At 42.5% G+C, this 26,339-nt stretch overlaps 4 protein-coding genes across 4 annotated transcripts; 2 read left to right on the forward strand and 2 right to left on the reverse strand.

The window, feature by feature from the left end:
* The first annotated feature begins 512 nt into the window (after positions 1 to 512).
* LOC124669246 (phosphoglycerate mutase-like protein 1) lies at positions 513 to 6,159 on the forward strand. Its single transcript, XM_047205901.1, has 10 exons — positions 513 to 580; positions 1,657 to 1,718; positions 1,808 to 1,915; positions 2,878 to 2,957; positions 3,711 to 3,873; positions 4,198 to 4,272; positions 4,363 to 4,451; positions 5,174 to 5,293; positions 5,694 to 5,738; positions 5,823 to 6,159. Exons 2-10 carry the CDS (start codon positions 1,659 to 1,661, stop codon positions 5,932 to 5,934), a joined length of 852 nt encoding a protein of 283 aa, XP_047061857.1. The 5' UTR covers positions 513 to 580; positions 1,657 to 1,658; the 3' UTR covers positions 5,935 to 6,159.
* A 642-nt stretch (positions 6,160 to 6,801) lies between these two features.
* Positions 6,802 to 11,177, forward strand: LOC124669245 (phosphoglycerate mutase-like protein 1). The gene is made up of 10 exons (XM_047205900.1): positions 6,802 to 6,861; positions 7,337 to 7,398; positions 7,498 to 7,605; positions 8,180 to 8,259; positions 9,123 to 9,285; positions 9,518 to 9,592; positions 9,685 to 9,773; positions 10,354 to 10,473; positions 10,679 to 10,723; positions 10,842 to 11,177. Exons 2-10 carry the CDS (start codon positions 7,339 to 7,341, stop codon positions 10,954 to 10,956), a joined length of 855 nt encoding a protein of 284 aa, XP_047061856.1. The 5' UTR covers positions 6,802 to 6,861; positions 7,337 to 7,338; the 3' UTR covers positions 10,957 to 11,177.
* A 400-nt stretch (positions 11,178 to 11,577) lies between these two features.
* On the reverse strand, positions 11,578 to 15,137 carry LOC124677653. The gene is made up of 5 exons (XM_047213616.1): positions 14,834 to 15,137; positions 14,414 to 14,589; positions 12,208 to 12,391; positions 11,960 to 12,066; positions 11,578 to 11,854 (listed from the first exon to the last, which is right to left on the reverse strand). The coding sequence occupies exons 1-5, from the start codon at positions 14,903 to 14,905 to the stop codon at positions 11,773 to 11,775; spliced, it is 621 nt and encodes a 206-aa protein (XP_047069572.1). The 5' UTR covers positions 14,906 to 15,137; the 3' UTR covers positions 11,578 to 11,772.
* Positions 15,138 to 17,321: 2,184 nt separating this feature from the next.
* LOC124673393 (ethylene-responsive transcription factor 1B-like) lies at positions 17,322 to 18,206 on the reverse strand. Its single transcript, XM_047209478.1, has one exon. The coding sequence runs from the start codon at positions 18,204 to 18,206 to the stop codon at positions 17,322 to 17,324; it is 885 nt and encodes a 294-aa protein (XP_047065434.1).
* Positions 18,207 to 26,339: the final 8,133 nt, after the last annotated feature.

The raw sequence follows: 26,339 nt of genomic DNA on the forward strand, positions 1-26,339 counted from the left end.
GTTTTCTTGTAACGCACTAAAATCAGTAAAACCATCTGTTTGGACTATAAGCAAAGTTGAGGGGTTGTTTTGTACCTAAAAAAAAAATTAGGACGAAAAATAAACTTCTGGAAAAGTTCAAGGACGAAAAATAGACTTTCTTCAAACGGTAATTGACCCAACACACACGGAAATATCCAAGTGGCGGCCAGCTTGCTGGCGAACGACGGCGACGCGCGCTCGTCTTCCGGCTCTGGTTGCCGTCGCCGAGCAAATACAGCGGCGATGCTAAAAGGTGGTCGGCAGAAAGCAATCAAAGAGGAGAAAGCGATCTTGGAGGAGGAAGACAAGCAAGATCCAATTTGCATCTCACATCTATCCCAGCCTCGTAACCAATAAATTAACCCAAAGCGAGACGGGTGGACGCGCGTGCGTGCTCCTGCTGCTACTACTTGTACGTTGTACCACCACCACCACCACCACCACGCCACCGGCCTCCCGCCTACATCTCCCTCCGCCACCGCTGCATCCGTCGGACGGGTTCCCCGCCGCCGCAGACGCCACTCTCGACTTCGCTGCTCCGCCTCCTACTCCGACTCAGGTACGGCTGGCCGCATGCCAATCCTCTTCTTCTTCTTCTCCCGTTTATCAATCAATCGAGCCGAATGGTGAACCGAATGCTGTGGTCTCTTCTCCCTCCCTCGCTCCGTGGGGAACAAACACCGATCGTCTTCTTCCTCTTGGATTTGGCTAACTCCAAGGGCTGGCTGGTTGCCCATCTCAATGCCCCTCCCTTCCTGCCCTGCGTGGCCGGCGCCGCCCCTTCCCTGCCTTTCCGTCGGCACACGGTGCCAGATCTAGCGCCAGCGCATCTCCGCCACACACACACACGGATATTCTTCCGGTTAAGCGCTTTGTGCTTTATCCTCGTCTCTTTCCCTTTGGCGGATCGTCTTTCCATACACTTCAAAATCAAAAGTACCGATTTTTATTATTTTTTAATAATGGAATCCTACCAGCCATCGCTAGATCTCCTCGCCATACTTGTAAGCACCGATGTTGACATTCATTCTAATATATACTACTATCCCAAATGCAATCGAGATTTAAATTACATTATACCAAAGAAATAGTCTCCTTCGGCACGGATGAATAACAAAGAGATGTGCGAACAGGTTCGTGTTTTTTTGTGTGTATATATTAGTTGCCCGATTAATCCCAGAGGAAAATTGCTTCGCCCATCAGGCAGGTTTGGGAAAAATTGCTGCCTGCTTTTCTGGATCCAACGGGAATTGCTTCGCCCATCCGGTAGTTCTTTTTTTTAAATAAGAACTACCCTTTCCCTGGTGCATATGCTCCTCTGTATCAGTAGTTCCTTTTTATAAGAACGGATGGCGTACCTGAATACTACCAATTCAGCACATGTGCTTCTTGCCATGTAATTCTTTGGTTGCTTCAAACCCATGGCGATGCATGAACATTCCTATCTTGTGGAAATTTCATTTTGCCGAATCAGCATTAGTGCCATTCTTTAAAGCGTGAAGTGCGGGTCCGGACGTTGCGAATTTGTGAAACTACATGTCGTAACAAATGCAACCGTCTCTTTACACTGTTGCTGTTTGTCTAGTTGGTCAATGAATAATAGTAGTATAACATATTCTATTTCTTCTTGGGCAGAAATGGAGGCCAGCGCTAGCACTGCTCTGTATCCTGTGCACCGCTGCAAAACCATATACCTGGTACTACACTTCCTCAATTATTGGCGACAAACCTGTACCAAAGATACCAAGAATGTTCCGCCTCATCAACTGTAACCAACTGAGTGCAGGTCAGGCATGCTCAGGGTGTTCACAATGTGGAAGGCGAGAAGGATCATAGCGCATACATGTCACCTGCGCTGCTTGATGCCCAGCTTACCCCTTTGGGCTGGAGCCAAGTAAGATTTCTTGTTTCTTTTTTCGTTAATAAACCCGACACATTTTAATCACCACTGCTAGCATTGCCAGTTAATGCATCTGTGATGTTAACACGAACATTATAAATGCACGCACAAATGCTCTCTAAGCACGTTAGGAAAGCCCTTTTCCATTCCTTTGTCGTTGCCATTAAAATAATTTAGTCCATTCCAAATTATTTGACGCAGATTTGTCTAGATTTGCTTGTATCTACACACTAAAACGCATCTAGATACATGCATATCTAGAAAAATTTGCATCAATTAATTTGGAACGGAGGGAGTATCAAACATCAATATTGTTTATATTGAAAATGTAAATATGGCATCATGTCCTGATGCTCCAGTGATAAAATTTCATTTTGCTATGTAGTTAAGTGTTGGATACTTGATTAATTCACCTCATGTACTAACAGATCCTCGTTTACGATGTACAACCTTCATTTGGATGGTGACATCTTCGGTTAAATGTTTGTCTATGGTTTTTCTGTCAAAGCTTTCATGGCTGAAATCCTAGAGAATACTTAATCCTTACTAATGGAATCTTCACAGCCTAGCAGCCATTTTTCGAGAATGCAGCCTAGCACCCATTTTATATGCAAAATCTTATGTTGTTGTTAGCAGTTCACATGGTTCTTAAAGAAGCCCCTTGTGTTTGACTGTTGGTATGAACCTCTGACAAAAGATATTAGTCCTATCCCTTGTTGCATCAAAGTGCAACACCACCACCTTTTTTTTGGATGACATTGAGTTGCTTTTAGTGATTACATGTAACAATGAGATGCATGATTCCTTTTTGGTTGTGGGCCAGTTTTATTTTGGGTTGTGCTCGTCTGCAGTGAGTTCCTTTCTGGCCCTGACACAAAATTTTGATTCGAAATGTCACTCAATTTTTCATGTGGCATTTTCAAGGTCCATTGATGTTGATTTACATGAATTTGTAGGTTGATTGCCTGCGAGAGCATGTGACAAAATGTGGACTAGCAAAAAAGGTTGAGTTGGTTATTGTTTCGCCTCTACTGAGGTATTGTTTCCCATGACCTTCTAATCTTCTTATACATATTTTCAGTGTTCTGGATTTTCTTCTAAGCGTTTTAAGGTTTGAGAATTTTTTGAGCTCTGCTTAAACCAAAACTATGTTGATCTTTCTAACTATACTTTCTTGAACTGAACATGTTACTTATCTTTGAAAAATCATGTTATTAGAAAGGCCCGTAAATTATGTCAGTATTCTGTAAAGCATCTCCACTATAATACTCAGTTATTGCTTGCGTCATGAATCTATTAGTTGTACCATGGAATTGCAGTTTTATCATACACATTCAGTTATTAGCTGTGTATACTGAAACATGGCCTCAGTCAGAAGAGCAAGCTCAACTTGGCAGCTTGTTTGGAGTTAGTCCATTGCAGCAATGGCTTCATGGTTGGAGTAAAATTATGATACCTGTTGTACATTCTTGCACAGAATCTTTACTTTCCCTACAATGGTCCAAACAGAGTTTAGGTTGTTTTTCTTATGTACTAACAGATAGCCTTGATGTCTGCAATTTGCTACATGTCGTACATGACCAATGTGAAAAGAACCTAGTACAAACAAATTCAGTTCTAGCTCTCATTTAGACACTTAGTTATGCCTTTTATGTCAAACTAGCTACTCAATCTCAATATACATGGTTATCAGTTATGCTAAGGCATGATATAATACGACAGTGCATTACAGTATAGTATGTAATTACTAAATGAACCTCACACTATTTTACTTGAACTATTCTCACAGGACTATGCAAACTGCAGTGGGAGTCTTTGGTGGTGGAAACTATGCTGATGGAGCAAATGCATCACCATTAATGGTAGAAGGTGCTGGACACAGTGGACGTCCAGCGATTTCAAGTTCAAACTGTCCGCCGTTTCTTGCAGTTGAGGCCTGCAGGGAGCACTTGGTATTTCCCTCTCACAATGAACACAAATAACACAAGAATTGTTTGCTGTAAAATATGTAATGCTGTCATTATTTGTGTTTTCATTTTACGTTGGTTGTATAAAATATTAACTAGAGTAGGCTATGTTCACAGTTGGTACAATAACTTATTCAGCTTACTTTTGACTCCCTCTGTCCCATTTGAGATGTTGTATCTCTCTGCTTCTCCCATATCAGCGAAATACCCTCATTTGAGAAGCTGTATGCCTCTGCTTCTCCCATATCAGCAATGCTCTGTTGAGAAATATTCATAATGTTTCATTTTTTTATTTGATTTGAAATGCAGGGTGTTCATCCCTGTGACAAGAGGAGCAGCATAACAAAATACCGTACTCTCTTTCCTGCCATTGATTTTTCCTTGGTAAGTATCTAGTGTTGCTAGTTCATGTCAACAGTTACCTTAGACAGTGCCACAATGGTGCTTTAATATATGTGCATGTTCTCTTTGCAGATAGAGAATGATGAAGATGTTCTCTGGGTACCTGATGTCAGAGAAGAAAATGAGTCTGTTGCTGCTAGGGGCATGAAGTTCATTGACTGGTAATTTTCCTTCCTAAGATTGCTTAGTTCCTTCTCATTAATGCCTTGAAAATACAAGCCTAATGAGCGACCATATGAACATGAAACGTAAGTACCTCAATAATATTCATCCCTACATCATATATCACTTCTAGTTCTCCTTTCTATGTCGTTCAAAACAGTTTGCTCACCCATGTAATTTATTGACCCCTCCCCTGGCCTAACTGGAGTTGATCTTCCTAGCCAATTATGTTATTTGCCTCTTCTGTATGGATTGGAAGCAGAAGCTTACCATATATCTTACTTTATCTGCGTCAACCCCTATTGCATGTTCTAGGAAAAACTATAATTGGTGGTGAGGGATTGTGCAATATATTGGATGATACCATGGTTTGAAAAATGTCGCTTAGGCGTCAAGGCGCTCCCCCTCCGCCTTGGAAAAACGGCTGCTATAGGCGCCTAGGCGTCCAAAGCGCCCGCCTAGGTGCCAAAGCGTCCTCCCTCCTTAAGGTGCCAAGGCGTCGCCTTAAAAACCATGGATGATACCCTGTGCCCACAGATCAATGCTTCCTCTGCTTGCTCGTTTCTCATATACCCAGTGAGTTATCACTGAGCGAGACATCCTACATGATGGAGCATTCATGCGTAGCATATATTGAGAAAGACAAACCTGAGATTAGATGACTTGGTAACTTTATTTTGGCAGCTGGATTAAATTAAAATATCCTTGAATGTGCTTGCAGGTTATGGACAAGAGAAGAGAAAGAGATAGCTATTGTCACCCATAGTGGTTTCTTATTTCACACCTTAAACAAGTATGGTAAAGAGTGTCATCCAACCGTAGCAGAGGAACTGGGCAAGCAGTAAGTGTTTTTTTCTTTGGTAATTGTCAACTAATCAACCCATCATATTCTGCAAACTTTTTTTTTGCTGTGTGAGCATGATATTTGCAAAAATGTAGGCATTAGAACTTGAAACCATATACACAAGTGTAAAGCTGGGCCATGTGGCCTTACCTCTAAAAAAACCATATACACAAGTGTAAAAAAATTTGGACTAGTTTTTCTTTCTTTATAAAAAGAGAAAGTTCTGTATACTTCATCTTGGGATAACATGAGCAGATAGAGTTACGGTACTGTTCAGATAACTTTATCTTGCACTGTCACGATGATGGTTCTTGTGCTAGACCCTAAAAATGTTCAAACCATGGTTGATTCCATCATCGCGAGAGCATGTGGCTAACTCTGACTTGTTTATATACAGCTTTAACAACTGTGAGCTCCGGTCAATGGTGCTGGTCGACAGAAGGTCAGTTCTTGGTTTGCCTCCGTGATCAAATTTCCATTGATGCTTTGCTTCTCTGTAACGTGGATTTACTTTGCAACGCTGCAGCATGCTTGGATCAGATACCCCTACATGTAATTTCCCTGGGAAGATACCGGCTGGACTTGATCTGCCTAGCGATGTCGCGGACAAGAAGCACGCCGAGAATGGTCAAGTTTGAAACCGCACGACTGAAATTGAAGTGAAGATAAGCAGCATCTGCGGATATGACTTGTTGTCTGTAGCTCTGAAGGCGGAGTTGCGCAAATTTGATGGGAGGGGAGAGAGGGGGGTCGAGATAGGGGTCAGGGGAAGGACAAAGTCGACACAATTTGTTATTGTTATTTTTGTCTGAACACGTACCCAAATTTATGGGAATAAAGATCATTCATATGTGTCCTCTTTCTGAAGGAAGACTGTCGTGGTCGGCAGAAGTGTTTGTGATTGTTTTACGCCGGTTTTCGGGCGAATCGTACTGTAATGAGATGAGGCAGAGAATTGGTCAGTGGAGTATGCGGTAGAAGAGACATGTGGATGTGTTCTCGGGTGTGTAATGCAAAATAAATAAATAGAGGAAATAGAAAGGATTCAACGTCAGGTGGTTCCACGGATATTCGGCAGGATGCCATCCTCGTGCGTCAGTGCTGGTTTTACCGGCCAACCAGTTGGCAGTTGCAGACAGACTCGGCAATTGAGCACATGGCGATATCCAAATGGAGTAACGAGAAGGAAGAAGAATGTGATGGCGAGCGATGCGATGAAGGTTTTCGTCTTTCCTGCGATCGAAGGATGTGGAGGCTACTCCGCTGCGATAAAATCTGACTGGGAAAGCGATCAAAAGGAGGAAGACGAAGTTGGAACTGGAAGTGTGGTCGTCGAGACGAGGTCCGATTTGTCCATCTGACGAACGAGCGCGAATAAATTAAGGAAGCACCACCGCCCCGAGTCGAGATGCCTACTCCCCCTGCTGCTTTTGCTCCGGCCACCCACCTCCACCTCCACCTCCGTGCCTCCTCCCACTCAGCCTCGCCCACCGCTTCATCCTCCTCCGCCGTTCCCCGCCGCCGCCGCCGCTGCACTCCCCTTCGCTGCTCCTACTCCACATCAGGTACGGCCGCTGCACTCCACTCTTCCCTTCCCGTCAATTAATCCACCTGAAAGGTGTGGTCTTTTCTCCAATCTCCCTCTCCCTCCATTCCCCCGCCTACGCATCCGCCTCCGCGGAGCGCTAGATCTCGCGCGGCCCGATGGCCAATCGCTTTCTTTCGTGGTTTCAATCCACCTGAAAGGTGTAGTCCGTCCAACCACCTGCGATCCTTCAACATACTTTGAACGATCGATGCGACACGACAGTCTAATCTTCTGATCCTAGCACAGGAGCCTCTCCATAAAATTGTGCACTTGCTCCAACCATGTAAAAACGCTGGCATGTGTCCTCTCAAAGTCGCCGAATTAAATCTGGACGTCCTGTGGGGATTCCCCCGACTATTTTCTCAACACTGCTGTGCTGTCCTCCGTCTAACAGCTCCATGTATGCTGTAACTGATCATGTAGTAATTCATTTATCCTGTATTCCTGTGCAGAGATGGAGGCAGGCGCCGGCACTGCCCTGTACCCCCTGCACCGCTCCAAGACCATACACCTGGTACCACGACAACTTTCTCAATTCCTTTGGTGAACGAACCTGCAGGAAAAGATGCAGATAGTGGTCAATCTGATTAATTGTAACCATTTATCTGTGCAGGTCAGGCATGCCCAGGGCATCCACAATGTGGCAGGCGAGAAGGATTATAACGCGTACATGTCGGAGGAGCTGCTTGATGCGCAGCTCACCCCGTTGGGCTGGAGCCAAGTAAGTCTACGTGTTTCCTTTTCGTAAGTTCATGATCCCTGTATGCATACTCGATTCGTTCAGCGAATCCTCATTTATAATACTCAACCTTTATCTTGGTGGTAACATCTTCGGCCAGATGCAATTGTGGCAGTTCTGGCATTGTTCAGTATTTTTGATACATGCTGGAGAATACTATTTCCTTACTAACGGAATCTTTGCCTGCGTAACAGCCATTTCATATGCAAAATCTTATGTTGTTAGTACTTCACATGGTTCTTAAACAAAAGAAGCTCCATGTGTTGGCATCAACCTCTGACAAAAGATGTTAGTTCTATCACTAGTTGCATCAAAGTGCAATGTCACCACCTTTTGTTCGATGATGTTGAGTTGCCTTTAGTGAATACATGCAACAGTGAGGTCTCAGGATGCCTTATGGTTGTGAGCCAGTTATTTTTCATGTTCATCTTGAAGTGTTTGTCTGCGGTGAATTCTTTTCTGGCGCTGCCACGTACTGTTGATTTAAAATACCACTTTTTTTTTCTTTATGTGGCATTTTCAAGTTCCATTGATGTTGATTTACATGCACTTGTAGGTTGATTGCCTGCGACAGCATGTGGCAAAATGTGGACTAGCAAAAAAGATTGAGTTGGTTATTACTTCCCCTCTACTGAGGTAGTTTTCCTTGACCTTCTGATCTTCTTGTCTATATATTTTCAGTGTTATTGTGTTCTCCCAGTGCTGGCATTGCATTGATGCTCTTTCAAGAATATATCATCTCAGGCTTTCAGCTACTAGTATAAATTGTAGCTCAATGTAAATAGTTGTACACTGTTGCCTCCTTGCCAATCTTTTTAATAGAAAAATCACACGGTAAAGCGGTAATTTTTTTCTGTAGCTCTGCTTAAACCTAGACTGGGTTGTTCTTCATAGCTATATTTTCTTGAACTGAATATTTGTATTTCTTTAAAGATGTTATTAGAAAGGCCTGTTAATTTCATTATTCTGTAAAGCATTTCCTCTATAACATCAGTAATTTCTTGTGCCACGAGTCTATCAGTTGTACAACGGAATTATAGTACTATTATACACACTCAGTTATTTGCAGTTCATACCACAGTTTCAGTAAGAGGATTTTGCAGTTAAGAGTCAGAATCGTGCAGCAATTGCTTCATGGTTGGAGTGAAATTATAAGACGTGATGTACATCCTTGCACAGAATCTTGACTTTTTCCTGCAACGGTCCACCAGAGCTTAGGTTTGGTTTCCTTTGTACCTAGCTGATATGCTTGCTGTCTGCAGTTGTTGCTGCATGTCTTACATGACACATTTGCATAGAATCTAGAACAGATAAAATTCAGACCCAGCTCTCATTTAGACTGAGTCATGCCCCTCATGTCAATAGCTACTCAACTCTGCTTATCTAGTATATGTTATTATCGGAATTCATGTGCTAAGGCATGATGTATTATGACAGTGCATTGCAGCAGTATGTAATTACTAAATGAGCCTCACAGTATATTACAACTATTCTGACAGGACTATGCAAACTGCAGTGGGGGTCTTTGGTGGTGGGAACTATACTGATGGAATAGGTGCATCACCATTAATGGTAGAAGGTGCTGGACAGAGTGGACGTCAAGCGATTTCAAGTTTGAACTGCCCACCGTTTCTAGCAGTTGAGGCCTGCAGGGAGCACATGGTATTTCCCTCACGAACAACACAAATAACACATGAGCAATTGTTTGTTACAAAATACATAATAATTTATCATCATTTACTTTCTCATTTACATTGGTTTGTATTAAATATTAACTACAATAGGCTATTCTCACAGTTGTTAGTATAACTTAGTCAGCTTACTTTGTCTCTGCTTCTCCCGTATCAGTAATGCTCTGTTGACAAATATTTAAATTTTTTTCTTCCAAATGCAGGGTGTTCATCCCTGTGATAAGAGGAGCAGCATCACAAAATACCATACTCTTTTTCCGGCCATTGATTTTTCCTTGGCAAGTACCTAGTATTGCTAATACATGAGAACTGTTTCATGGGATACTGTTGCAATGGTGTTATAATATATGTGTGCTCATGCCTTTCACAGATAGAGAATGATGAAGATGTTCTTTGGAAACCAGATGTCAGAGAGGCAAATGAGTCTGTTGCTGCTAGGGGCATGAAGTTCATTGATTGGTAATTTTCCTTTCTAAGATGATTACTTCCTTCTCATTAATGACTTGAAAGTACAAGCTTAATGACCCAGTTATATGGCCATGGAACACAAGTACCTTAATAATATTCATCTGCACTTTGTATGTCATTTTTGCTTCTCCTTTCTGTGTCACTCAAAACAATTTGTTCATCCAAACAAGCAATTCATTCACCACTGGCCCGTCACAGGGGTCCATCTTCCTAGCGAATTATGTTATTTGCCCCTTCATTTCCATTTATGGACTGGAAGGCAGAAGCTGACCATATAATCTTAATTCAGCACTTCCATGATTTAGAGGAAAACTAGAACCGTTGGTGAAGGATTGTGCACTGCATCAGATATACCTTCTGTCCTTGCAACAATGCTTCACTTGTTTCTCATATACCAGCGAGTCAGCATCAGGTGACTTATTTGACACACTAGTTAGTCCTAGATGTTGGAGCACTTTTGTGTAGCATGTATTGAGAAAGATAAACCCGAGATTAGATAACTCATTGAGTCGACCAGTAATTTTATTTTGGTAGCCGGATTAAATTAAATTATTCTTGAATGTGCTTGCAGGTTATGGACAAGAGAAGAGAAAGAGATAGCTATTGTCAGCCACAGTGGTTTCTTATATCACACCTTAAACATGTATGGTAAAGAGTGTCATCCAACCGTAGCAGAGGAACTGGGCAAGCAGTAAGTACTTTTTTCCTTGGTAATTGTGAGCTAATCAACCAACTCATCATATACTGCAAACGTTTGTTGCGGATAACATGACTAGATAGAGTTATGACACTGTTCGGACTACTTTTATCCTGCACTAGGCACTAAAATGTTCAAAGCATGGTTGATTCCATTCATCACAAGAGCATGTGACTAACTTTTACTCGGTTATATACAGCTTTAACAACTGTGAGCTCCGGTCGATGGTGTTGGTCGACAGAAGGTCAGCTCTTGTTTCTCTTCAATGATCACTTTGCGGTCGATGTTTTGCTTGTCTTTTTTTTTTTTGAGATCTGCTTGTGTCCTTCTTTATAACGTGGATCTGCGTTGCACCGCTGCAGTATGCTTGGATCAGGTACCCCTACATGCAATTTCCCAGGGAAGATACCGGCTGGACTTGACCTTCCTAGCGATGTCGCGGACGAGAAGCGCGTCGAGGAAGCTGGAAAGAACTGAAACAGTTGCGAGCGCATGGATGTCTTTGATTCCTTTGTCTAGCCCCAGCTCTGACTGACAATGGTTAACTCTGAAATATAAGTGATTAGCAACATCTACGGATAGGGCTTACTGTATGTAGCTCTGAAGTAGGATGTTTGTTATATAATTTGTTGTCTGAACACGTATCTAAATTGATGTGAATAAGGATGGTTTATACATGTAGCCCTCTTTTTGAACGAGGACCAGCTTTCTGTGACTTGTTCTGTGGCTTTTATTGGTTTAGGTAACCAAGATCAGATTTCCTATGGCTATTTTTAAAATATCTTGATTTTGCCCCGATTTATTTGTCCTACTTCATTCCACAATTCAGAGGTAAATCTGGACTTCCCACACACATTTTACTATGTTGGCCACTATTTTCCCAATCAACATTCTGCTATAAGATTCTCTGATATGATAACAGAATACAATCATAAGATTCCTGTAAAATTGTGATAGTAATACCAACATTGTCAGATAGGCCAGCCATCTTCTCATGTCGATGCTAAATCTGAATATTGCACATCAGCACATACTGAACAGACAACGCGACTGTAAATGGAGCGAGAATAACCCAGACATGGGAATGAATGATCAGAATTCAACAAAACATATAATGCTTATTTCTTGTGATGAAATATTATTGACTCCTCCAGATCACAAGCAAACAGCGGATAACATTGATCCATCTCTTCCAGATCGCAAGCGAACAGCAGGTTCTACTCAAAACAACTAATGATTTCAAATAACAGAATCCACGTAAGTGGGAAATGGTACACCACATGATGTCGTTATCTACATCTTATTGTTCTTCGCCATCTCTTCCACATCGAGCTCTACCGCCAAAACCGGTGAATCCTGGAACATGGCTACGCGGCTGTCACACAAAAAGTAATAGCACACATTTTCAGCTCATGTCCAAAGTATAGGTATAGGAATTATTCGGCGCTGAACCAAACAAAGGGAGCAAGGGTCCTCCTACCTGTTGTCCACTGGGCCATGATCAACGGCTGTTCTTAAAGAGTATATCACCCTGCCAACAATATCAGTCATAGGGACAGGCCCAAATAAGCGGCTGTCCCTAGCTTCCTGCCACCAAAACAATGGCAAACAACTTGTCAAGAGACCTCTGAAATCACGTTTCCTCAACTAAAATACAAAAAAAAACTGGTCGAACCAAGCTAACATAATTGTTCACTATTGCTAATTAGTGTACCAAAACACCCATACCTTTGCCTTTAGTGCTTGGTTGTCTGCCACAACCCAGCATTGATCCTTGTCCAGTACAAAGGGTTCGTCCTTCTCGTCAGTAGAGACAATCTCATAGCCTTCCACAGCAGCCAGGCGTCGAACAATTAAATCATCAGATTTCTCCGGGTCCTTCAACAAGACGATGTCCCCAACAAAGACTTCTCTGTTGAAACAAGATGCACAACAAGGATTTCTGTGAGATCCATCAGTTGACTTAGAAGGAAAGGTGCCGGTCAGCGGAGCACATGTCACATGCCACATCATGAAACAATTTTGATAGGAATGAACGCTGGTTTATTTATGCAAAATCAACCAATTCGCAACAAGGCTTTCTGTGAGATCCATCAGTTGACTTAAAAGGAGAGAGCAGGTGCCGGTCAGCGCAGCACGTCACATCATGGCACAAATTTGATAGGAACGAATGCTGGTTTATTTATGGAAAATTTACCACCTCTATAAATATGTAAAGAAAGTAAATCTCGCACATAATTTTCATCCTATATTTCAGAATTACATTCAAGAGTTGTGTTCAGGTTTTTAATTCAAAGATCTTTGCTGGACCTTCTTCTCAAGAGTTCTCTAGGTAGAAAACAAATTAGTACCCAAGGAGCATTTTTTCATTTTGTAAAACTGCAATATCTGTACCAACATAAAATGTACAACTTGGAGTTTGATGCAAATCGTCTCAGCCATCCAATCTAATTTAACGGCTAAAAAATTGAAGGCCTCCTCTTATGGAGGCCACATGAATCAAATGAATGGCACATCCCTACACCTCAATTCCAAAGGAAATTAAAAATCTGCTCCAATCTCTTTTTTCCACTCACTCACACAGGATCGACGCCCTTTTCCTGTATTTTATCCAAATGACTATTCCTGCAATTTTCCTGTGCTTTGCAATCCTCTGTCTTGCACTTGCATTCCTGTCAAATTTCTGCATTTTACCTATTCATGTGTTTCTCAATCTTGCGACTCAAAGCGGCCCTAAGTTTAATACTCCCTCCGTTCCTAGATATAAGCCATATAGTTTGTAGAAAAATTCCTAATTTTTACATTTATAGTCTCTTAATAGTAGCATGCCAATTATCATTAATGACTCACTCTTTCATGATTTGAGGAACTGCAAAAATTTATTTAACATTTCTTACTCCTGACTCCATGGATGCCCATTTGCTTCACCATACTGTGCATTGTGTTAAATTTTATTATTTTCATAATTCTTTTTTTTTTCTATTTCTGTAGACATGCTAATATTGTCACATACTTGCAAACACCAAAAATCAGAAAAGGATTTGAATCTGGTAGAATTATATTTTTAAAGCGTAGTATAGAGTATACTGGAAAAAGCATTCACTGCATGTGTACGTCTGCAGTAGTTTGTCAAGATACAGGTATCTATGCTAATGTTATAAGTTGTGTCTGTTTTTTTTATCTAACTTAGATCATCTAAGATGCTAACGTCATTATAAAAAGCACCAAAATACCAGACACGGCCGAAACTGTTGCTCTGGATAGTGCTCTATTTGTTTGGGTAGATACAGCAGCAAATCATATGGAATCGCCTTAGTTAACTTTTGCGCTAGAGGTTCTACGCCATAAAACAGACAACCTTAATTCAATGCACAGTACCACACCAGGAAGCCTCACTATATGAGTGAAATATGAGCCTATATATAAATATTTGTATGGAAATTTTGGGTTCAGGCACTACATTGTCCAGTCCGAGACAATACAAGCTTACATTGTTGACAGTAAAATGCGCATGTGACGGCTCGACAAGGGGTAGAAAGTAGAATGAGCTCATTCGTAAAGAAAGGTTGCCGGAGTAAACACAAAACAACGGGAACTAGATTCTGATCTACTAGGTTACAGCAGTTTATTGCACAGAAATATAAAGATGAGGAAAAAGCATACGCAATAGCATGGTACTGATTGGCGAAAAGATTACTTTGGGGATGCTGTGGCAACCTTCCTGACGAGATACAGTGCTGATTACAGGATTCGGTAAGGGTTTATAGGTAAAAGGAGTTTTTTTCCAACGAAAGGTTAAGCATTTAACCACTGATAATACCTAGTTTCTGATCCATTGTTCACCTGAACCATTTCCTGAGGTTCGATTAACCAGTGTACACCAGTTTATTCAACAAAAAATGTAAATTTTTAAGCAGGAAACAAAGAAGATTACTTGGGGGATAAAGTGGCGAGCTTCCTGACGAGCACAGTTCCTCCGGTGGGGTTAACAACGGGTGCCATGGCCTCACCCCCTTTGGTCCAGTGCGGGAAGGTGAGCTTCCCCTTGAAGAAGCTCTTCAAGATAGCGTCGCTCAGCTCGGTGCTGTTGATCTGGCCGACGTTGTACTTCTGCATTTGGAACAGGAGGAAATCAAAGTATGAGACCAAGAGAAGAAACAATCGCTCCACATCTTATTCATAAATTACGTGCACAGTGAGCAGGATCCTAGACAAAAATAGATGTGACTCAATTGATTCGGGCGAGGTTCCTCTTGCATACGATTTCGTTCTTGGATTGGGTCGAATAACATGCGGGGATCGAGGGGGGTAGGTAGGAGGAAGGAAGGAATTGGGGGAAGGGAAGGGGGCGTACCTTCCATGAGAGGGAGATGGAGTACTCGAACTTGTGGGCGGCGTAGCGGAACCACGTCGACAGCGAAACCATCCTCTCTCTCTCTCTTCGCCCTTCTTGAGGCCTAGCTCCTCCTCCTCGTCCGTCTGCACTGATCCCCTCTCGACTTGGAGGAATCCTCCTGCTAGGTTCAGGTGAACGGTGGTTGGCTTCTGCTCCCGATCGAAATCCTTGGGGGATGGGCCGGGGACGGCGGCCGGAGGAGCAGGAAGCGACGGCGAGAGTGAGAGAGATGGTGGAGGGGATGCTAGGGTTCTTCTTCGTCCTGATCTTGGACTCGACGACGACTGTCATCATCAGGGACTGGCATGGGCCTAATTTACTTGTTGGGCTGTGGCTTTTTTCTTTGTGGGCTGGTATCATTCGTTGGGCTTTGAAGTCTTCTTTTACCTTCTCTTATATATTTTCCATTTCCCAACTTGTATTTGATTTTGTTTTTATTGCATTTCTTTGTTTTAAAATTGCATTATAATAGAGATTTCCATGTGTGATAACATTTCATGCTTCGCCGAAAATGTTCATGAATCTTGTAAGAAGGTAAACCAAAGATGCAACAAAGGAACAAGTTCTTCATGTGTCCTTTTGAATGTTCACGAAGTTCAAAACTTTTTTATTATATTCCAACAAAATCATATATTAAATAAACGTTAGCTTACTTTAGTAAATAATATTTGTGCGTTTTAAACTAAATCATGCCTACAGAAAAGTTCACGAATTTTAGAAAAAAAAGTTAATGTATGTCATTATGGTCATGTATTTCCAAATAAAGTTAAGGTCTATAGAAAAAATAGTAAAAAATAAAAAAATGATAAGGGAGCAAGACAGAAGGAAAAGCAAAAAAAGGAGGAACAACAAAACTAAATTGAACGAAAAAAACAGAAACATGACATGCAACATCTTTTTCACTTACAAACAAAAGTTTTTTTAGATGCTTACCGACCAAAGTTGGTCAAGAAAACAACCAACAATATGGTCACCAAATCCTAGAAGCAAGTCATTGAAAAAGCTTAAGCAAGCTGTGTTGCTGCCACTGTTCAAAAAAATCGCCCGATTCAATGATTAATAAGCCAATTAATCGCTAGTCGATGTTTACCGATTAGCTGATAAACCCATTTATCGCTGATTAACTCATTTGTCATCCAATTAATCGGCTGAGTTGCCTATTAATCGATAATCGTCAGCCGACCGAGTTGACACCGATAGGCGATTTCCTCAACATTGGCGCAGGCAGACCTCCTGATCTTCTCCTAGCCGTGATTTTTTACGATTATATTTTATTTTCATATAGTTTTCATGTAACCTATATGCGAGAAGATCTCTAGACTTCATTTTCTGCTTGCAAGACATTTTTTTGCTGTAATAGACAAATGTTGGTTTCTTTGTTATGCAATGAAACTGGGGATGAGATCCCTTTTGATTAAAAAAAACAATTGTTAGTATTGGTGTTTGGTAAGGAGAAAAGGATGTGTAAAAAGCTAATTTGTCACAACAATTAATAATGAGAGAGATTATAGTGGTATCATGTATCATAGCATTTGGAACTAGAAACATTAATTAATGTTAAATAGAACTTGTACATATTTTTCATTAAAGTTATACAAATTAGTAAATACAATAAATTTATAATAATACCACGTAATATCATGCATTATGAAAATAGTATGTACCGCAAAAGCAGTAAAACCTGCCGATTGCATCCACTAATAAACCCGCAGCACGTTCGTCTTTACTAAAGCTGTAAGCAAATGGACTCTACATAATTCACTGTTGGAAGTTGGAAAAGGCGATTCCTAGGCAACGCTTAAACATAATTAGGCACTAGGCAATAGACAAATGTATCGTCTAGCTAGAGCATAAACGAAAGCCTAGGCAGTGCAACCAATAAATTGCTATCTCCAATAAGAAATCATGTCATATTTCGCTCATGGGTCAGATAGGTAATCTTACATGGTGGTTGTTGGTAATTTTCTCATTCACATGTTCTAAATTAATGTGTTTCACGTATAATAGCCTATATACACCTGATGGTGAAAATGTATGCCCGCCTAGGCGCTTAAGCACTACCTAAGCATTAGGTGAATGCCAACTGCCTCGTTTACGCCTAGTGCCTTTTCCAACATTAACATAATTATCATAACTTAACCTCCGCTAGAAGTGCAAATAATATGTTTTTGCAATCCTTGATCAACTCGGGCAATCTCCTTTTGCCATGAGATCCTTCACAGTCAATGGTCTGACTCTAATTCTACAGTAGCAGCAGGCATGCGAATGATGCGATTCATTCGACAGAGATCGAACCCATTTCACCTTTTTCTTTCTTTTTCGAAAAATTGGTGAAAACTGGCGACTTTGACAGGCAGTGTAATGTTCGCCTACCAATCAAGATGTTTCGCATTAACTCAACTCAAACTCAAGCTCAGGCTGCCTCAAACTCAACACTTTGCATATGTTACATGTACAATTCACCATACTGTAATCCACCATACTGCACAAACTCAGCTGCAGGTGCTTCTAGCCGGAGCGGGTCGTCGTCGGTGATCCTGAGAAGCTCCTCCAGGTAGTCAGCGCCCAGGTCCTCCAGCTCCACGACGAACCGCGTCTGCCCGGTCGTGCCATTGCTGCAAATCTTGCTCCTTCTCCTCCCTCCGCCTGTCGCCGCCGCTGTCATCATCTCGGCCTTGCTGCGCCGCCTCCTCTTGCAGTGCCGCCGTTTGAGCGCCAGGACGGGCGAGCCGACCGTGGGCGTCGCGCCGCGGAGCGCGAGCGCGCGGAGCGACTCCTGGACGCGCTCCGCGGGGAAGTTGAGTGCCGTGGCGGCCCCGCGCGAGGACAGCGCGGCCTGGTCGTAGGCCATCGCGGCGGCCTCGGCGGTGCCGAACGTGCCCAGCCACACGCGCGCGCCGCCACGCGTCGAGTCGCGGATCTCCGCCGCGAACCTGCCCCACGGCCGCGCGCGCACGCCGATGAGGGACGACGACGCCGGTTTGCGGCGCGGTTCCCGCCCCGCCCCCGCGTAGACCATCTCGCCGCTGCCGCTGCTCAAGTCGGATGGGAACGAGTCCGAGGAGGAGGAGGTGGAGCAGGATGGATTGTTGCCGGCGCCCATGTAGCCGGGGTAGAGAATCTCGCCGCTGCTCAAGTCGGATGGGAATGAGTCCGAGGAGGAGCAGAAGGGATCGGCGGCGCCATTGAATCCGGTGCAGTACATGTCGCCGCCGGTCAAGTCGGACGGAAACGAGTCCGTGGAGGAGCATGAAGGGTTAGCAGCGCTGCTCGTGCATGCGGTGTAGTACGTACACATGGCGCCGCCGTGGTTGTGATGCTGATAATCCATGTGTATGTGTGTGGGTGGAGATGCTGATGATCCAAGCTTATCGAGCTGAGCGTTGATGACGAAGCTAACTGAGCAGTTGGGTTAATATAGAGCTGATCGAGCCAGCGTCGGGGTTTGACAAAATTCTGTGTTGACTATTTCACAGAAACTAGTATACTGAACACTTGGCCGGGCCAAAAGGACGTGGGGGGTCGTTTAAGGCAGAAACGTAGGGCTAACGTAGGGCGGCTGAATAAGACAACCTTGCTCTGCGTCACTCACTGTAGGTCTCTGAACTCTGATGGTGCTTGCTTCCAACTTCCTGGCTATGGAATGGAAATTACCCTGCTTGCTGGACGTGCACATCGCACGGCTGAATTCAGCTGTCTCAATTCGGTGACATGTGTTGTTTGCTTTAAACTGTAAATTGATCTGTCTGTGGTACGTATGTGTTTGAATGTGCTCAAGCGAACCCTAGCTAGCGGCGGCCACAACTCCGATGTCATCGGCCAAAAAGGAAGAGGTTCTTATTCTCACACAGTGTTTAGAATTTTAGAATGTTTTTATTGGTTGATTTTGCTATGCCCCGAACAAAATTTCCCTAACTTCAAATATATCTAGACAACGCCTGATCTTGCATTGCCAAGAAGCTTGGGAGGTTTTGTCTTACTAGTCTTCATGGATGATGGTGTGGTTCTTGTTACTCTTTCGGCATCACTATAATGTTGCCATGTTCACAACTCCTTCTTTCGAGCATTTGCGAGCAAAGTTGCTGGCCTGGTCTAACAATGATGGGCCTAGATCAAGACAGTTCCGCGCTGATATGTTTGACATGATTATCAATATCTACCACTTTTTATGGTCTATCGTTGTAGACTTGTAGTTAGCAAACGAGGTTTGATCATCTACAAGTCTTTATAGGTACTTCACAAGCTGGATTTCTCGATGTTGTTCATTGCTGACAAAAGCTTTGGCGGTTTAGTGCCGGGGTGAGTTCTTCTACGGCTCCGATGGGAACTTTGAGGCCTAATGTCTTGGTTGTAATTTTTAATCTTTTGTGCTTTGGCCATTGGATTAATAGCTAGTCGATCATGGAATTTGCACCAATAGTTTTGGTGGTTGTAAGGTTGTGAGCTGCAAACTGCAAGATTGTCAGTGTGGCTAGTGTCAGCGAATGGAGGATGGATCACCCACACTTCTGGAAGGCAATTGTATGATGAACTATCTAATTAGCGGATCTGATCGACCCTCAAGAGTTTATCCATAGCGTGAATACCATTACATGTTTATGCTCTTGGCATTGTGTTAGTATTTGTAAGACCCACCTACATGCAGCCCTCGGTATTGGCACGGTGAAATCTCCTCTTTGGCACTCAACTTGGAGGAGAGTGGTGATTCTCCAGTGCACGGGACATCCCGTGCACGAAAACATTGTGTTTCGTCACGAATCATTACATTTCAGATTTTAAAACATAACGAAACTTAATGTTACTTGCAACACGAATCACAAAGCAAAAGACAATGTGAATCGGAGGGCAACAACGCGCACGGAATGTCCCGTGCACGGGCGAAAGACATTTCTGCAACTTGGAGTGGTTGAGCCAAGTGCAAGTTAAAACCCGCATAAACATGACAATGATGCTATTGTTTTACTACACCAACTAAACCGTTTGTAGCTGCCACGGTAGTTAGTACTATAGCATATCTGATAATCATGATGATAAGTAGTCAGGGTTTTTGTGTTAGGGTCAACAGTTTCTTTGGGGTACCTAGATGGCCATGTACTTCCTATTTGGTAAAATGCAGTGGATGTTAGTTTTAGTCAAAGTCAAACTATGTATACTTTCCGTACTTGGTGTGTTTAGTTTTAGTCAAAGTCAAACTATCTATAAAGTTTAACTTTGAGTAAAATTAAGATGTATTACATTTTAGGAAATATGTTATTCTCGCTGCCCGTTTGTCGTATCTACATGGCTAGGTCGTGCCTTCAGGCTTCAGGATTCCTCTCAATCATACAAAGCTGGGAGTGCGTCACATTCCAAAAAGGTATATTTTTGTTATTTAATTGCTGGACTAAATTTTGTAGTATAGTGAGGTCGTTCCAGCTATGACCAACCACTCACATGCAGCAATATTAAACTAAGACCTCCTGAAAAAAATAGGAGCTAGAAGCTTCCTGTGAAATGGATCGTGACGCCGTTGATCTAAAAACAGAAATGAAGCTTCGGAGACGGCTCAGGGCGACGTGAGCAGCCGCCGCCTTCCCTACTTTTCTCTCTGATGGCGGTCCAAATCGAGTGCAGTCACCACCGGCAGCCAAAGCTAGAATAAACGACGTAATACTGCTGTATATCTATCTCCATCCTAGGTTTATCGGGACAGTGCTATCCTGGATCTTGACTGCAGCAACACAAGCCGTTTCCGAATACTTTCCCAGGTTCCGGATACAGAGAACCAAGGCTGCGATTTTAGTTAATGCCCATGACTATTCCAGTCAACTTGAATAACTTTGAGTTTGTTAGTAATTCCTAGTGTAATCGCAACAGATAAAAACAAATTCAAGGACAGGTACATGTGGACATGCACTATAATATGTGGTAGCATTTGTAACAGACAAATTGGATCCAGATTTGAGCAGGTGGAGTTCACTAAAATTATCCCGCGATGATTAATCCTTCGAGTTCAATTCTTGAGTTTTCCCTAAAATATGTAAATAGTGAACCACTTTGAAAAATAATTATTTAAAAGTAAATATGTGCCTAAATTTAATCAACTTGAACTCAGGTAGTAATAGTGCACATAACACACCCAGTTGTAGATAATTATTATGTGAAGGTGCAAATCTTCCTTCTATAATATATACTTTTTTTTCCTTTTTGAGAAGGATATTTTTATATGCTGAATCACAGAAGGCATCTTTGTTGAAGTCCCTCTTGACGAACAAGAAAGGTTCAACTTCTTTTCATTTGACTTCTTTGTTCTTCCGCCTTGAAGTCGCACCCAATTGTCAAAGCTCAATGTTTCTTTAGACATAAACTGAAGAAGTCTCCCCTTCTTCGTCTTGGTCGTGGCCGTTCGAGATGAAGAATGAAAATAAACACGAAACTAACATAGTTTTCCGACAAACTTAATAATAACATATGAATCATCTATGCATGGATCCGATATAGATATTGTGAAACAAGTACACATCATTCTGTAATAAAGAACAAGCATGCGAGTTCTATAGTGAGTTCGAAAAATAGCTCATCCACCGCCAAGGAGGGATATCGGCTTCTTTGACTTCTATAATCTAATGCTCTAGGCTACCATGATGCATATTACATAACCAAAGGGTAATCACATGCTAGTGCTTTAGAACCTCTGGTTGCTAGAAAAAAACAAAGCTGCATCTTTAAGTTTATTTAAACATTTAGAAAAACAGTCTACCTTTGCAAAATTGACAAAGAACCTGCCTTCTACGTAAAAAAAATATATAAAAAGATGACATGTCGCTTAAGAGCAAAAGCATAAGGTTCTAGATTTCTCCATAACTACAAAACTACAATGGCCAACAAGTACTTTTAAATACAAAATGGATTGTATCAGTTTTGTATCACACAATTAATCCAAATAATATTGGACAATCAGATTGCATGTCGGTTATTCCGAGACGAATTGCTCAACGTCTTAGTCTAAAAGGGAGAAATCTCCGCTTTCTTCATATTGGTCATGATTTTTAAGAAGATAAAACAAAATATAGTTTCGCCAACAAATTTAATCTGAAACCAATATAGTTTCCCATCATCGTCTTGGTCGTGGTCTTTCGCGATGAAAAGAGAAAATAAATATGAAACAAATATAGTTTGACGAAAAACTTAATACTAACATATGAATCATCTAGGCAGGTTCTTGTACAAGTATTGTGAAGGAAGTACACAACATCCTCCAATAAGTACATATGCCCATCTTTGACTTCTATAATCTAGGCCACCATGATGCATATTACATGACCAAAGGGTAACCCGATTAGTTGTGGAAAAATAAAATAAAACAAAATTGCAGTTCCAAGTTAATTTGAACACAGAGAAAAAAATGTGACATGCGAATTAACAACAAAAACATTTGTAGTTCTCTTCAAGTCATGACTACAAAAAGACAACGATGAAAAACTGCTTTTTTAATACAAATGGATGTTACCAATTTAGGATCACAAAATCCACATAATGTTGGGAAATTAAATATGTTTTCATATCTTATGCACAATCCAAATTAGAATTTTTGCTCAACATTTTAGTCACAAAGAGAAGAATTCCCCCTTCTTCGCCTTGATTTTGCTCTTTTGAGATAAAGAAAATAATAAATACGAAAAAGAATATAGTTTGAACCAAAAAAGTATCATATCAATCATCAAGGAAGGTTCCAACACTATATACTGTAGAATGATATACGAGTTCCTGGATGAGATATTAAATTGTATTCTCATTTTTCATCTGATGTTGCGCAAGATGTGCGACCTGTCTCCCGGAGAGTTATGACTTAGGAGTCTCAAGCTGCTAGTGAGCATGTGAGTACAGAGAAGTGTTTATTCTGCATGTCAGTTTGTTGTGATGCTTTTGTTTCAGTTCTCTTGACGGCGTTCCGTTAATATTTCGTAGGAGCAGAACAATTTGGTGAGGCCACATCATCTGCTACCATCATTTTTATTTTCCGTTAATTTGGTGAATGCCCTTTATCTTCAGAGGTGTGCTTCGGTGCGCACCCTCTCCAAACTCGCGACTTATCGCCGAAGGGGTACGGTGGTCCCGATTTTGTTTTTTTTGTGCTGCCCGCCGAAACCCATATCCAAGCCCAGTGCAAGACTCGTATGGGTATACAGGGCCTGGGCGTATCTATACGGACGACCCCACGTGGGTGGGTCCCACGTGCTAAGCTAATCACCGTGATTAGCTCCCATTGCATGCATCGTTTTCATCGGCACGTACTTGGAGATCTGATCGAGCTGTTCCACGCCGTCGCTAGGTTGAACGCAAGCGGTTGTTGCCGGCCCGGCCGTCGGCGGTTGTTGCCGGCACGTCCGTCGCCGCCGGTGGTTGTTTCGCACGTCGACGCCGCCGACCGCGCGCGAAGCCCCCCGCAGATCGACGACCTTGGAAAGGCGCGCCACCGGCTCGGCATCTTCCCCGCTAGGGTTTAAAATTACAGGTACCATGACTTCATCTTGTAGCATAGTAAGAGGAAGCAATTCTGCCGGTTTTTCAATTCTAATTATGGTCCAATACTACGGAATATGGAGAACTCTATATCTGGTATGATTGAGGAACAAAACGAGTACGTCGGCTATAATTCCGATGACTCTGAAATGGAGGATAATTTGCAGCACGAAGCCGGCTGGAGCGAAGATGAGTTTGATGTGAGCCACTATTTTTCATTTCGATTACCAGCAGTCCAACATCATCAAATTATATATGGTTCCTCATGTCATAATTTATGCAGATTGCGTACGATGAATTTGATAATGTTGACAACCATAGCGAACACACAGACGATCAAAATGATGAGAACCATGGTGAACACACGGACAGTCTAAATACTAGTGAGGTATGTGTAGTGACTCATACAGTGACATAAAATGATGCATGAAATGATGGCAACTGTAAAATTTACGGTTACTAAATTTCGAAATGCATTAATAAATTTCAGGAACAATTTGACACGCAGCTTGAGTACGACTATTACGGTGAATCTGACTTGGACACGGGCCACACTGATGATGTGGAAGGTGCATCAGTTCCCGAGGATTCTGTTGACATGAGCCAGGTTGTTATCTCTTTTTTATCAGTCTTATATAGCTGGAACACATAAATTTATAGTTTTAATTAATGCCTACGTTTTCTACTTGCGGGCGACGCCGGGCGCTAGTCAGCCTGAGAAACCACACAAAGGTAGCAATGGCAATGAATATCCCGATAGTGATCGGGATTTATACTTGGATGATAAAAGAGATGACTTTTATTTCCGAAGCAGACAGCATATTCTTTCTACAACAGATATGCTAAAGATTATGGGTTCAGCATCCGGCTTGACCAGGTTAAGCGGTTTGATGATGGAGTAATTCGGTTAAGGCGTTTTGTGTGTTCCGGACGGGCGGACGTCCCAAAAACCAGCCCGACCACGGAAGGCCGTGTATATAGGCACGGACCCGAGTCTCGCTGCGGCCGCAAGGCACGTTTGGTGGTCAAGTTTGATGGAAGAACTGGTTTACGGGTTGTTGAAGATTTTCGTGACAAACATAACCATGACCCAGCTGAACCATGTCGGACTCCGTTTCTTCGGTCCCATAGGACGATCAACGACGCGCGAGAGATCCGAGATATTATCAATGGGATCCATGGGAATCGGGAAGCACCTCATTATGAGAAAATTCATTGCAGGCTCCGGTTCATTTGCTCGGTGTTGGATTCACAAGAAAGGATTTGTACAACATGTGCTCTAGGGAGAGGAGGAGGCTGCTTTTCGACGGTGACGCTACCACAGCCATCCGCATTATGTCAAAGAGGAAAAAGAGGGACCCTGAATTTTTCTTTGAATATGACGTTGATGAAAAAGGCCGTCCGAAGCACATGTTCCGGTGTGATTCCCGAGTCACGTAGGGATTACCGGGACTACGGAGATGTGCTGGTGTTTGATAGCACATACAAGATGAATAAATATAAGATGCCATTTGTTCCTTTTGTGGGCTTGAACAACCACCGTAGGACAACGGTTTTTGGGTGTGCCATCCTTTCAAGTGAGAATGAACAAACATATGTTTGGCTTCTAAAGACTTTCCTCAAAGCGATGTGTCAACGAAGCCAAAGGCGAGTAATCACGGATGCAGATGCCGCGATGATCGCCGCAATCGGCGAAGTATTTTCCGGTGTGCCGCATCGCATCTGCAGCTTCCACATTGAAAAAAATATGGAGATGCATCTACCTAACAAGTCACCGAACGAGTTCAGGACTCTTTTGTATTACACCACCTCGAGCAAGTATTTGAGGAGCGATGGCATGCATTTTACGGAAAATGGCAATCCCCAAAAACCAGAACATGGATGAAGAGGATGTACACCAAGAGGAAACTTTGGGCTGCAGCGTATCTCTCTCAAGGATTCCGGCTGGGTATGAAAAGTAACCAGCGGAGTGAAAGTTTAAACTCTTGTCCGCACTTGCACCTAGATGGGGAAATGACAATTGTTGATATGATTATGCACTACGACAACGCAATTGTCCGTCTCCGTGAGAACGAAGCCCACGACGACCGCACGGCTTCACGGACTACACCGAGTGGCAATTACTAATTTCGGAGAACTAGAGGTTCGTCTTTGCAAAAATCTTCACTCCTGCTGTGTTCTATATTATTCAAGGTGAGCTTTCAAAGATTGGCGGCATAGAGATCTTAGAAAAAATGCAGGCGAGGAGACTCAAACATCTTCATTGTGGCATGGAGGAATCATGTAAGGACCAGGTTCTACGTGGAATATAGACCCAAGGAGGCAGAAATTATAAGGTGCGAGTTGTCAAAGGATGATTAGAAAGGGGATCCCTTGCAAGCACATACTGCATGTGCTGCATTTCTTGAAATTTACTGAAATTCCACAATGTTGTGCTCTACGACGATTCACAAAAAATGCCGGGTTAGGGTTGCCATCTAAACGCACCAGCGACATGTTTGGGTGGGGTTGGTGCAGGGCGAGAGGAGCGGATGAAATACGAGCGGGATGAATATTAAGGTATCACGAGGCTATGCATATTGCATTAAACAATTCGGAGGAATATGATCTGCTGAACGAGTACCATTGATGGCATAATTTCTAGAAGAGAGGGGTATGCTAAAGGTAAAGCATATGGTCCCCTCAGGTCGGTGCATGAAAATGAAGATGCTAGTGGACCATGCGATATTGTTGTTGGTGATCCTTTGAAAGTGTCCACTAAGGGTGCACCTAGGCAAGAAGCGCAGAAATCTCCAATGACTAAAAATGGAAGACCACTAGGACACAAGGAACGCAGGGGTGCGAGTGTGCGGGGCATGCCAAGGAGAAGGGCATAACGGAAGAAACCCAATATGCATATTTCATCCGAAGTAAGTTTTTCTGCCATTTTGTTTCATATACTTTAAAAGATTCATATGAGTTG

Source organism: Lolium rigidum, chromosome 7 (assembly GCF_022539505.1).
Source record: "Lolium rigidum isolate FL_2022 chromosome 7, APGP_CSIRO_Lrig_0.1, whole genome shotgun sequence".
NCBI lineage: Eukaryota > Viridiplantae > Streptophyta > Magnoliopsida > Poales > Poaceae > Lolium > Lolium rigidum.